Source organism: Beta vulgaris, chromosome 7, assembly GCF_026745355.1.
Source record: "Beta vulgaris subsp. vulgaris cultivar EL10 chromosome 7, EL10.2, whole genome shotgun sequence".
Lineage (NCBI taxonomy): Eukaryota > Viridiplantae > Streptophyta > Magnoliopsida > Caryophyllales > Amaranthaceae > Beta > Beta vulgaris.
The window spans coordinates 4,617,753-4,632,773 of NC_079208.1; the positions used below are offsets into that span (position 1 = coordinate 4,617,753).

Below are 15,021 nucleotides of genomic sequence, written 5' to 3' on the forward strand. Positions count from 1 at the left end.
CAGAAGCAATTATATCATCATAAGTAAAGCCAACAACACCTTAGGGGAAGATTGGAATTCCAGATTTTCTTCCACACTTCCGATACAATAGAATCGCCAACAACTGTATGGGAATTCTTAAAAAAATTAATAAAGTGATGGTCTTATTTAGTAGAACATACCAATTTTGGTGTAGCCCCATAGAAAGCCATCATCATCTAAGGGCTGAGATGGTAAAGGTTAAGGATCTCAACCGCCTCAACAGGGAGAAAATTTGCACGAACTTGGTTTTCATCCACTAACCAGTGGGGGGGTCAATCGTCTCAGAAACTCTCATTACATTACATCTTCATTTTTTCCTCGAAATGGCCTTAAAGTATTAGACTTCCCATTATCTTTCTGATATAGGAGTACTATTAGGCAAGTTTTACCAATGACTGAGAAATGGCTACTAAAATTGGCCATGACTGAGAACTGGTCTCGGGAGATACAAACCCACCATGCGATAGGGTTGTCCTTGACTTTTGACACACGACCAACTAAAATTGCCTTATTTGAAACCTCAGAGGAAATTTGTTCCATCTGACGGAATGAGTACCATACGGGGTATAAATACCTTATTCCACGTTGCTACCTAAAATGACCACAATTTCATGATATATTGTATCATACTTTATTCCCCATTTCATCTGGTGGAATGAGTATCATACAGGGTTTCCCACTCTACTTTTTTCCTAAATACCTTATTCCCCGTTGCTACTTGAAATGATCACAATTTCGATGATATATTGTATCATACCTTATTTCCCATTCCATCTGACGGAATGAGTATAATACAGGGTTTCTCAATTTACTTTTCACCTCCCAAAGACTACCTCAAGTGACTTCAATGGTCCACAATTAACCCTTATTCATTAATTTCTTCCTAAAACCAATTTTCGAATATATTAAGCGAACTAAAGTTTTAATATTCATTAAGACTAATTTAGAAAATGTAAACAAATATAAATACGCACTACTTGTATAATATTGTGTTTTATAGGTTCTTTATAAGATGTACATTTCAATATTATCTTCTACATCAAAGAAAAAAAAAACCAAAACAAAGTTAAATAAATTAACAACTTTTCCAATTCAATAACTTTATTTGATCTTTTAAAATAGTTTCACTCTATTATAAACCAATTAAACTTGAATACTTATAAATCCCCCTTTTTTTTTACATATAAGCTTGACAATTAACTCATCTTGTTGATTACCTTCTAAATTAGTGTCGCAATGCTCATTAGATATCTCTCTTTCCAGTCTAATATCGTCCACACGATTTATGGTTTAAAAATTGTAACATTACTTTTATATAAAATTATAAGATAATTATTTTACTTGTAGTTCCCTAAAATGACCACAATTTTGATGATATATTTTATCTTACATCATTCCCCATTTCATCTAACTGAATGAGTATTATACAATATTATTATATAAGAAAATCATGGCCCTGCTTAACTTTAATGATGAATAAGTGAGAAATATCTATTTTAGCAAGGAAACTATATTTAATCATGCATATAAGAAATAATTATTGATATCCTATAATGTCAACTACTTCATGATTCACTCATACTTTCATATATAATTTGAGTTTAGGATGTTAAATTTATGAACAGTTATATTAGTTTTTTTTTTGCAAGAATAATTAGTTAAAGAATATTGGATTATATTGAAGAAAAATAATTACTATTCTTAGTTTCTTAATACACGCAACATATTTCTTTTTGGATATTTCATAAAACTTGCAAAATAATTCGCAAACTATTATAAAAATTAAAGAAAGCTTTATTTTATAATTTAAGCACATGTGTCATGTTTTCACTCTCTCTCCTACTCTTTTATTTATGATAAACTAAGCATTCTAATGTGTTTCTTCGCACTTTTCTATAATAATATATTTTTCATAATCCCTTTATTTCTTGACGGGTTCATCATCCATTTTTATATCGTAGGAAAGATAAATTTCGAAGAGACATTTTTTTTAGCTTCGTAGCTAGGGATTTTAGATTATTCTTATAAGCGTACAAAAAGACACATAGATTGGCCAAGAGACAAACTCTTCACACCGGCCAAATTTGCCCAAATCTCTTCTTATCTTACTATCTTTGAATTAGTAGTTTAGTACGAGTATTATATATTTCTTCGAAATTTTATTAGTTTACTCGTTTCTTTTGCACAAAGTTTTAAGAGAGAATAATGTTGTGAGACGAAAGAAAGAGAAACAATATTGTGGGACATAGACAGAAAGAGAAACTATTATTTTATGTTAAAGTTGAATGTAGGTGTGATGGAAAGTTAGTGATCTCATTCTAAAATAGAAACAAAAGAAATGAGTAAACTAATAATGGACATCCCAAAAGGAAATACATATAAACTAACAAAGACCGGAAGTAGTATAAAAAAACTAACATTGAGAAGAGTTTGAATACACCATTCAGTGAGACAGGTATGTGTTTATGTTTAAATGGAGATACGACCAAAAACATGCAAAACAGACTTCTAGTTCAGAGCCCTTAACGCAAAAGATTTAGAAAAAAAAAAGTTAAACACAAAGATGGGAAAGTCCTGGCAGAAAATGACAACTTAAAGCTGGTAAGCATATCTAAATCTGACTTGTATGTGTAGACCCGGTTCACTTTAACATTGGTGTGCACCAGGCTAAAAGTACGTATCATTTGTGAACAATTTATTATATCATTCATAAACCCACTATATTATGCAAAAACCCATTATATCATGCAAAAACTCACTATATCATTTAAAAACATATTATATTATGCGGAAACTATGTCATTTCTAAACAATCCACTATATTATGAAGAAACTCATCATTCACAATATTATATCATGCAAAGATTACATCATATCTGAACAATCCACTATATCATTCCGACATTCACTATATTGTACATAAACTCAATATATCATTCACACACTCACTATATCATGTAGAAAGTATGTATTTGTATATGTTAAAGCATGTGTCACAATACTTACTATACAACCTATATATTACTGCATGTTAGAAACATCAAAATTAAATCCTCCTCTATATTGCATATAATTTCACCATATGTTTTCCGTTAATCAAATCTACTATATTGTATATAAGTTTACTATATCACTATAAAACTCACTATCTCAAGTTAATATTAATTACCGACCCGGTACATACTTATGCACCGGGTTCATTTGAGTTTTTAAAATATTTATTCCATTATAAATGTATAGTAAGTACTATATTTAGATAGACATTTACCTGATATATTGATTTTCCAAGAATATGTAATCCACTATGGACCAAAATAATAGGTGCACACTAATGATAAAAAAAAATATATATCACAAGATGATTAAAGTCCAAACACACACATGGGAACTAGTACTTCTAGCATTCATGAATTTTCATCAATACTTTAAACAAACAACTTGGACAAAAGCATCTATAAGTTCTAATATGTTTATTACAAGATCAGGAGCTTTTTTTTTTAGCTTATCATCTCATGTTGTATGTAGGGTACATGTAATATACCTAAATATTTTAATGATGCCATCAAACCAAATCCTTGGATTATTTAGATAGTGGAAAATATTTTTTCTAAAAATAATGCGCCAAACTCTAATCTTTTTTTTTTTTTGATAATTTGCTCATTTCGTTTCATTTCATTAATCAAAATAAATAATGGTCGGGAACTCTAAACTCTAAGTAAGGTATTCCCCCACTAGGTGGGCGACGTTTTTATAGTGCTCTTACACACCCTACATAGAGGAGCCCCCTTCCATTTTGTCGTTACATCAACTTCACATACAAGCTCGTTGTTATCATGATATGAAATGAAACCTACTGATTAGCATACATGACAGACACAAAAATTACTCAAGGATTAGCGTACATGACAGACACAAAAAAATTACAAACACGCTGCCATTGGTTAGAGCCATGCTATAAATTCCGAATGGCTACTTCACATTAGAAACACATACTAGATTACTAGATCTATAAAAATGAGTTTAAGAAAGAGTATTTGTTCTTTGAATTTATAACTACTTAGGAAAAGCCACTAAATGCAAGGAGATATGACTATGCATTATTGAATTCTTTTCCTTTAGATTATAAGAATTATTGTCTAACAACTAATATAAGAACCCACTTCTTTTTTAAAAATAAGATGAAATTCCTTGCAAGGAAGGGAAGGGAGAATTGAGGATCTCTCCTTACAAGAGGTGAGACTCGATTTCAGGATATATAAGCTCGATCTTGACATTGAATATAATGCCAATATCACTACACTATCACCTGATGGTTGATGCTCATATAAGAACCCACTTGTGTCACGAGATTAGGAGTAGTACTCTACTCCCTCTGTTTTTTTTTATCTTTCTCACTTAGAATCTTGACACTATTCATGCATAGAGAGAATCTTCTCAAATGTTCTCAATTTATAAGAAAAAACATAGTCATGTGGGTCTTGTTTGATTCGTCTCAATTAGTACATTATTAATATTCAATCGTTATAATTTTTACTAATATATAATGAAAGATATTTAAGTTTTAAAACATGCATTGGCAAACGTGCAAAGTCAAAGTAGGAATGATAAAAAAAAACAGAGGGAGTATGTCTGTATCACAATTAGAAGCTAATTAATTCAAATACCTTTTTTTATTTATACTACAACTATTCTCTTTTAAACTCAAGAAAGAAAAATAAATCTATATATTATACTATATATGTCACAAAAGACCCGGTAACCTTTTAGTTCCTACCTATATAAATATATATAAGTTGGAACACTTTGCTAAACATAAACACCAAAATAAAAATGAGAAAAGGAACATTTTTTGTGTTAATCTTCCTCCCTCAACTGTTCTTACAACAAGTAGCTCTTGCATCATCTGATGGAAGTGTAGCTCATCCTTCTCTTCCTAAACATGGCAACTGTGATTCTGAACCTCAACAGGTTTCTCTCTCCTCTCTTTTTTACATACATTGATATATAGTACTTGATATTCACATAATTAATTAACTGATGTATTGATCTTATAAATATAATGTTGTGATCTCAGTTTATGTGGATGAATATATATATATATATATATATATATATATATATATATTATATATATATATATATATATATATATATATATATGTAATATTTTGGGAAATGCATGATTATGTAATAATGTAATATGGATGTGATCATCATAGTTTCCTTGAATATTATCACTTCTGTTTTTTGTTGCAACGATTAGACATAAAATGTGAGTAGAAAATATCTAATCGTTGCAACTAAAAAAAAATTAGTATTACATTATTGATGTTCTTAGGTAGTTGGTGTGATACTTTGATGGCGAATTGGCGATCAAAAGATTTGTGGAGGCTTGTTTGATCAGTATCTATAAGTTCTAATAGATGCAATCAAATTTTTACATACACTCATATTTTGAAGACATTTTAGTTTTTCTTTCTTTTGGGAAAAGACTTTTGAACATTAAATAAATTATTTTCTACATATTATATCCTTTTTCAATGCTACAGTTGTTGTCTTGTTGATATAGATGGTCTTGATCAAATAATCAACCTATTGATTTAGTTAAATACATAAAAAAAAATTAGATAAATAATAAGTCTCCCTTGATGCAAAATTATAGCTAAATTAAGGTTTACACTGATACAAAGTCTAACAAATTGATTAAAAGATAAATAATAAAAATTAAAAATTATAGTTAACAATTAAATTAAATGAGTAAATATCTATTCACTAATATTTTAAAACATGTTCGATCAAGTATAGAAGAATGTTATACATAATTTTTGGTGTATAGGGACACAGAAGTTTAGTCACTAAAGAATCTCTTAGTATGAATTAGATTTATATTGCTCTACTCCTGTGATAACTAAAGGATTGATTTCAACTCAATCTTACATCTGAATTAAGCTCACATACCATCTGCTAAAACTCAATAGCAAGCCAAATTGCCAACAGACATAATGAAAATTTTAACCATCCTTGTAATTAATAACAATTTGTCTATCATGGAACTCGAGCCGAGCCCGGAATCTTGTTAACTCAGCTCATGTTCGTTTAAGTTTATTTGAACTCGAGCCGAGCTCGAAACTTGATAAATGGAGCTATGATCGAGTCGAGCTTTGACCAAGTGTTAACCGAGCCGTTATTGAGCATTTCACGAACAAGCTGACCTATTATTTTATTCAGTTTACTCGTTTTCTTTATATTATTTTTTATGAGCGACATATAAAAGTTCAGTATTCGAATAGTACTAGCTAGTAAGTGATCATTGCGCAAATATCTCTAAAGAAGAAGTTGTTGCCAGTTGCCACTATAGCAGTCTAGTGGTGCTCAAAGTTTGCAACCTTTCTAGCCTTGTAATAATAAAAGGAGAGATCTCATTAACCTTTTGAGTAATTAATAAATTAAAAAATAAGTAGTGCAATAACCTTAATTGGATGACATATACCAATCAACTAGTCAAAAAAAGTGATCCATCTTTTGTCCACTTTGCTTGAAATTAGCCAAATCACAAATGAAAAAGGTTACATTTTGCTAAATTGGCCCGCTATAAGTGGAGTTATTAGAGATCTAATCAGAACATAAGAAAGAATATAAAGGTCAGTATTCATCAATCGGACTAATATGACAAAGGAATCTCCCGTAATTATTTAGATATTAGATACTATTTATCAGTATGTTAAAGTTGCCAGTTGTGTAACGCTGTCTAAGGGTTAAGGGCCATAGAACACTAAATCAAACCAATTTAGTTTTCTATTTTATTCCCAACCCAACTAAATGATGTCTCAATCTTTCACTATCTAATCTATTTATAAATTGAAATCATATGCATTAGCCATCATGTACACCTATTTAATAGCTGTGGGTTGAATGATCTAGTTGGGATACTTTGAATTTTTAATAGAGCTATGGTTTCTAATAACTTTATTTGAACTATTTTAAGTTGGTTTTAATTTTCAAGTATAAAATTTTGAGTACCTCAAATTGACAAAATATTTTGCATGGAACAGGTTTATAATAATTTATTGTACACATAAACTGACTTTATCACGTAAAAACTGATTATCTTAAAAAAAAAAAAAAAAAGATTATGTCATAGGAAAAATGATTATATTAAAAAATTGACTATATCTACACAAATCGACTATATAAAAGGTGATTATATTATATAAAAATTGACTATATGAAATAATAATTGACTATATCATATGGTCTTTGATGTCCAATAAACTATTATAAACTCGATCTATTTAAGCTTCTTCTTGTAAATTGAAAGAATAAAAATTAGTACTACAATAATAAAACAAAATTACGAAATTAAATGGAAATACCACATGGGTCCAAATTTGGAAGCACCCCGTGATTTCCTGTCACTCCCCTAGTAAAGCTTCCTGATTACCAATCTAAAACAGCTTGGTGTGTCTAGATGTATGTATGCTATTTTTAATTTGTTTTTTCTAATGTGTAAGGAAAATGACATTTTTAAAATCTCGACTCTCAGAGTTTTAGTTTGAGATTTGAGGAGGAATATAAGGAAATCTTAACCTCAAATATTACATTTGGCAAGATTACTACGATTTAAGGTAGTAACTAGTTATTAAGCCCGGGTTACCCCCGAGTAAGAACATTTTCATTTATTAATATTGTACTTTGATATAATAACACTAAATACTAGTTGGTTTAGTGGTTAAAACTTTAGTACATGAACTAGAGGTCACGGGATCAAAACCTATACTATGCAATTTCTAATTTTTTTTTTATTGTACATGGGTTACATGATCTAAAACTCCATAAGGAGAGCGTCACGTGGCACCGTTCCTGGTTTACGCACGCCTTTTAATATATTAGTATAGATTTTATCAAGTGACCCAATACTACTTGGTATAGATGTACGTAAGTATGAATGTATGGAATCGTTTGCTCTCGTTCGGAACTATTATGACAGTTTTTCATCAAAATATCATTTTAACATGATTACTTTTGACTTAAATATGATTTATAATACAAATTGTACAATCAAACCTTTAACGCCTATACCATTATACGTACTACTCCCTCCGTCCTAATTTTGTTGCTACATTTTGACAGTAGGCACTATTCACATCATAACTTTGACTATTTTTTACTCCATATATATAAGAAAAAACATAGTCATGTTGGATCTTGTTTGATTCATCTCAATTTGTATTTTCCAAATATATAATTTTTTTCATATATGTAACTCAAGATATTAGTGTTTGAAGTTGCATCTCGTAAACTGTAATAAAGCAAATGTAGCAACTAGATTGAGACAAAGAGAGTAACACGTGCAATACATACGCCGATTAAAGGAATCTCATGTTGACGTGCATGAATAAAGGGAGAAGAAAACCGTGTGCTCTTGCAAGGACCGCCTTAAAAACTATAACTACTCCCCCCCCAAAAAAAAGTCCTCATAAGTCATAACATGTTGGTTGGGCGCAACTAATTCTAGCAAATTGGCAATAATAATATCCCGATGCCCTTGGCCACCCGGAAAACATGACATCTGATAGTAGGTTGGACGATGATGTCGAAATTACGAACTTCAAATTCCAACAAGAATTCCAAAACATCTACAACTGTATGTATGACTCTATGCGCTTGCCACTTTGTAAACATTTATGTTCATGATCTCTGACCACGGGAATCTTATCTATTTTAAAATCTGCACCATTTTACAAAATGAAGCATTAAAGTAGAGTGATCTATATTCTATAACTAGTAAATATATATTATCTCTATCTTGAAATTGTGTTTGGCTTAGCGTGCAGTAAAAAATAATAACAAGAAAAAAAAAACTATTTTTTTGGAACAACTAGCTTTTTTTTTTTGAAGCTTGAAACAACTACCTTAAATAAAGCATTTTATGCAAAAAATTAACTATGTCAAAATCGAACAAGTTTGTAAAATAATAATTGATCTTATAAATCATTATTGAGAAATTGCAAATTATGTTAAGTGACAAAAATATTTTTTTTTATATCTATGAACTGATGTTCCATAAAATATATTCTATCGAGAGTTATTTGAATAAAATGCTGCTCTTTCCGTTTTTATTTAATTGCTACATTGTTGTATGCACAATAATTTAGACAATGTTACTTTCAAGCTTTTGAGAGGGTACTTTTTGACTCATTTAATTTAAAATAATGGAAAAAAGTGAAAAAGTAGTATATTTGAGTGGAAAAAGAGAAAAACAAATATAATAATAATACTTTATGGTGGACTAAGTACCTCAAATAAGGAAAGGTTAAACAATGTAGCAATTAAAAAGAAATACCCATATATATAAAATGTAGCAATTAAATAAAAACGATGGGAGCATTATAAATTGATTGGTTTCAAATAGGGCTGGCAATGAGTTGAGACAGCTCGCGAGCTACTCGAACTCGACTCGATCAAAACTCGGTCAAAGCTCGACTCGAGTGAGCTCGACTTGAGCTCGAACTCGACTCGACAAGTTAACGAGTCGAGTCGAGCAACTCAATACTCGACTCGAGAAACTCGTGAGATACTCGATAAAATTATATATATATATATACTTTTAATTTTTTTATGAAATTTTAACTTTATGTTTTCTATAAAAATACTTGTACTTTTCTTTTTAAAAAAAAATTAAAAAAGTGTATAAAATGACCAAAAAGCAAAGTAAAAAATTTCTTCTATATAAAATAGAACTATATCAAATGACCAAAAAGCTTGAAACGAGTTCGAGTTCGAGCTTGAAACGAGTTCGAGTTCGAGCTTGAAACGAGTTCGAGTTCGAGCTGGAAACGAGTTCGAGTTCGAGCTTGAAACGAGTTCGAGTTCGAGCTTAAAACGAGTTCGGGTTCGAGCTCGAGTTTAGGTTTCGAGTTCGAGTTCGAGCTTGAAAATTTGAAACTCGCGAGTTTTCGAGTCGAGTCGAGTTTGAGTATGAGTTTTCGAGTTCGAGTTCGAGCTTGAAAATTTGAAACTCGCGAGTTTTCGAGTCGAGTCGAGTTTGAGTATGAGTTTTCGAGTTCGAGTCGAGTTTAATCAAACTCGAACTCGACTCGCATCATTGCCAGCCCTAGTTTCAAATATTTCCCAATAATCATACTATGATGTACTCCCTCCGTCCCAAAATACTAGCAATTTACGCACGCGATGCGTGCCTCATTTTTTAAAAAAACAAATTCTACCTTTTTGGGGAATTAGCAAGGGTAAAATTTGATCCATGATCCCAAAATTGTAACCGGAAAGTATAAACTAATTTCAGTTTTTTTCCTTGTCTAACTTCTAAATTCTGTTTTCACACATTGATATTTAAAATTTTCATCATTTTAAAGCTTGTCCTTTTCTAAATTTTAATACTTTGAGCTTCAATTATATTTGAAATGAAATTTTAAATTTTTCATACACAATTTGATATTGTAATTTATTTTTAGAAAAACAAAAATCGTTACTTTTCGCAAATTAATGTAGTTTTTTTTTTATGAAAATGGATTTTTGCAAAAGTTGTTCGCAAAAATTTTGATATTGTTTTTATTTTCAAAATTTATTTCTGAACATGGATTTTTTGCAAAAATTTTGGGCAAAAATTTAATATTGGCATTTTTTAAGAAAAAAATAAATTTATTTTATATGAAAATGAATTAAATTTAAGTCTAATTGTATAAAGCCCTTTTGAACTCATTACTATCATCTCCATTTTTTAACTACATAACAGTCGACTAAGTTGCTATTGTTTATTTCACTAATGTGCAATAATTTTGAAGGTTAAAAGAATTATGTACCTTTTTGGAAGTTCGCAAATTGCCGATGGATGAATGTGTGATATCGCCGTTAAAATCTAATGTTTTTCTCAGATTTGTTGTTTATAGGTAACTTTTGTGAGTATGTAATTGTGAATGGTTCTTGAGAATAGTGATTTGTAAGCCAATTTTTGTAAATGTATTGACGTTCTAGGTTAATAGTTTTAGTTTATATGTTAATTTTAAGTTTTAATAAAGTTTCCTGATTATTTGAGTGATTTGCGCGATTTTTATAACGTGATTTTCTCAATTGTATGAGTGATTTGTAAAGTTTCTTCTTTTAATTGATTTGTGAATGAGTGTTTTAAATTAATTTTCGTTAGTTTTCTTTGAGAGTCGATTTTGATTTTGACATTCCTTTTGTAATTTAGAAAGGGAAGGGGGGTAAAATAGGCATTCCAAAAGAGGACAACATTGCTCCTCCCTTCCCTTATATAATAGAGATAGTTCCCATTTCCATTTTTGGCGTCCCAAAATATAGTTCTCATTTTCATATTTATTTCCACATTTTTCCATAATTTTTCTAGAAAAATCGTGTCCCATCATTTATTTGCTTTTTGAATTATATTTTTTCCTTTTTTTTATTCAACCAAAATGTTACAATTAATGCTCTTTCACCAATTATTTTCCATTCTCTTTCCTAAAATCATCTTTTCCCATACAACATTTATTTAAATAAACAAAAAATCTTTAATATCTTTCTTATATTCTACTTGCATAAATTACCGTAAAAAAGGGAAATGGGAACTATATTTTGGGACGGATTGAGTAATTACTAATTAGGTGGTGCATGTGCAAAATGTAGGTACACATCTCATTGGCAGGAAATGGGTACATGAGAATCTCATGGATAACAATTTACAAAATGGCAACATCTGTTGTGGAATTTGGTACAAAATCTGGAAGCTACAATGAATATATACTTGGAGATAATTTTAGCTACCACTATTATTCATATGTCTCCGGTAAAATTCACTACGTTACAATTGGACCTTTGACGCCTAGCACTACCTATTATTACCGTTGTGGTGGAGTTGGATCTGAATATTCCTTCCGTACTCCTCCTGCTGCCTTCCCTGCTGAATTTGTCCTTGTTGGTAAGTTTTTAACTATGTTGTCTATATTGTTACCATTTGCTAGAGTTTCCCATGTGCGTGTTAACGGACTTGTCCTGTACTGGATAATATGGAGGCGAGGAAATTAGTTAATAAGTCTAATGGACTACTCCTTTAGTCTTTTTAATGCCAATTGATTTTAGGATCGATGGACCTTATTAAATTTGTATGTTACTGGCCTTTAATTTTGGATGGTACTGCTACGTGCAAGCATGGGCATACAAGTAGAGATGGCAATGGGTCCTGGACCCGACCCAGACCCGCTAGGACCCGACCCATTTATAAGGGTTTGGGTCCAAAAAATTTAGACCCAATGGGTCTGAGTCGGGTCATGGGTCGGGTCTGGGTCCGGGTCCACATATGCCAGATCCAGACCCGCTCCGCAGACCCATTTAATTTACATATTAGAATTTTTTTTTTTAACCTAAACTTTAAGGTTCTATGAGTTGTGATTTTGTGAACTCGTTATGTTGTAACTCAATTTAAGACTTGTAACTTTGTAAGTTGTAATATTTTAATATTTATGAGTTAATTCTTAAAATTTTGTTGAGAGAATGCTTTAATTAAGCATGGATACATGATTCATATATATTTGGGTGATAATTTTTAGTTACATATATTCAAAAATGTGATGAAAACTTAAAACTAAGAAGGACCTATTTATGACCCAGTTAGGACCCATGAACCCGCTAGACCCAGCGGATCTGGGTTTGAAAAATCTAGACCCAGCGAATCTGGAGCGAGTCTAGGTCTGTGAAAAATAAACGGGTTTGGGTCTGGGTCCAGGTGGACCCGATCCAGTCCCGCCCTATTGCCATCCCTACATACAAGTGATGTGATTGGTAAATTAGCAAGGACTCCTAGAAGGATGTGTGTTTTTGTAGCTAAACTGATAAATTTAGAATTAGAATCAAAACATATTTTAAGCTGAAGAGGTTGTTATCTAGCAACAACGCTTTGTTCCTAAACTTAATTTCTCTCCACTTACAAAGAATTATTTGATCATACGCTCTTGGACTCGATGAATTCATTTCTTAATCTAGTGTGTTTACGATCTCTTTTTAATTTTTTCAAACAGGTGGACTTGGACAAACACAATGGACCAAGGCAACACTTGCACGCATTGACGAGAAATGCTATGACACATTAGTAGTTGCCGGAGGCCTCTCCTACGCCGACGGTCACCAGTCACTTTGGGACTCCTTTGGGCGGTTGATCGAGCCATACGCTAGCAGAAGACCATGGATGGTCACATCTAGTAAATATGAGATTGAGGGTGTTTGCACTCTTGCCAAAGGACCTCAACCTTTCAAGGCCTTCAATGCAAGGTGGCTCATGCCTTACCATGAGAGTGGCTCTGTCTCTAACCTCTACTACTCTTATGATATTGCGGGAGCCCATTTCATCATGCTAGGGTCCTTTGCCGACTTTGATGCTAGCTCGGCTCAATACGAATGGCTTAAAGCCGACTTGTTAAGCCTCGATAGAGTAAAGACTCCATGGGTTATTGTTGTGGTTAACACGCCTTGGTATACTTCAAATGTTGCCTACAAGGGAGAAGGCGAGTCTATGAGGAAAGCCATGGAGAACCTCCTCTACGTCTCTAGAGTTGATGTGGTTTTTGCCTCTCGTGTCAATGCATATGAACGTTTCGTAAGTTACCCCTTACCTTAGCTTTTTCCTCTCTTTTCATCATTTTTATAATGTCATCAAGCTCTAATGATATCATTGATATGCAAGAAAAATCATTCATATTTGCGAACATAATAGAAATTAGAGTCTTGTATAAGACCGTCTCACAATAACTTATATAGATACTAGAGTAAGACGCATTAAAATTGTTGAAATACAATGTCACCTAGGATTCGCTCTAACATTATTGTATGTTTTGACAACAGGCTCGGGTTTATGACAACAACCCAGATCCTTGTGCTCCAGTCTACATAACCCTTGGAGATGCCGGCTTTAAATCACCCTTCGAGTATGTAGACCTTCAAATTCTTCAATTATTTTGGAATTTCAGGATGATTATACATGCTTTCTTTTTATCGTGTTCAAGAATTTGTAAAATGGCAAATACTTCATTTTCTTTTAATTGTACTATATTCACTTTAAACACTATTGCACTTATTTCATGTTAACCTTTTTAAATTATTTATACATAACGAAAAACATAGTAACAATAAATTAACCATAATTTTCTAAATGCAACCTAATATGTAGGTTTGAGCAAGCCGCGCCATCAACTTCATTGCACAGAGAGCTTACATTCGGGCACGGTCGACTGAGAATATATGACAGCAAGAAGGCTCATTTTGCATGGTATAGGACTGAGGATGATTCAGATTATGGAAACCCTAGTGATGAAGTTTGGCTTACAAGTTTAATGTCATCAGAAAATTGTATGAAGCTTTGTGCCTGCAGAAAGCCCTCATGCAAAAAGTACAACGATGAACTTTGAGTTATGAAATATCAAGTGGATTGGTTGATTACAATTATATGAGATTGTAATCTTTGAGATGTTCTGTGAATTTTTTACTTTTTGATCGATCTCACCCTTTGTAACTCTGTCAAAAATCAATCATGCTTCTTTTCTAATGGATTTGGAGATTTTAGGACTTGTGTCCCTCAATCTGTTATCAAAGACATGGAGATTGGGTTTGATCAATCTCACACTTTGCTTCGTTCATTTAGTTAGTTCATTTCGTTCATTTTAATGATCACCTAATGACCTAAATTTACACGATTATACGATTCGAAAATAGTTGTGTGCCATGTGTGGGCCGGCCATCACATAGTTTGCATGCATAGTGTTACAATTAATACTTTTTGATGAAGTTGGATGTTGATATGTTCAAAAAATAATGCCATTATGGTTATGATTGATGCAAGGATAACTAGTTTGCGCAACCAAAAAATTAAAACAACCACCAAGTAAAGCAAAGAGAAAGAAAATAAGAAAGAACACACTAATATTAATGTAGTAAACCCGAACTCCTAAAGAAAGACCCACAAACCTGCACTATGGAATCAATAGAGAACAATGG

At 31.8% G+C, this 15,021-nt stretch overlaps 1 protein-coding gene across 1 annotated transcript; it reads left to right on the forward strand.

Annotated features, from left to right (window-relative positions):
- The first annotated feature begins 4,810 nt into the window (after positions 1-4,810).
- Positions 4,811-14,663, forward strand: LOC104898385 (purple acid phosphatase 22). Its single transcript, XM_010685463.4, has 5 exons — positions 4,811-4,989; positions 11,665-11,956; positions 13,053-13,627; positions 13,873-13,955; positions 14,198-14,663. The coding sequence occupies exons 1-5, from the start codon at positions 4,852-4,854 to the stop codon at positions 14,433-14,435; spliced, it is 1,326 nt and encodes a 441-aa protein (XP_010683765.2). The 5' UTR covers positions 4,811-4,851; the 3' UTR covers positions 14,436-14,663.
- Positions 14,664-15,021: the final 358 nt, after the last annotated feature.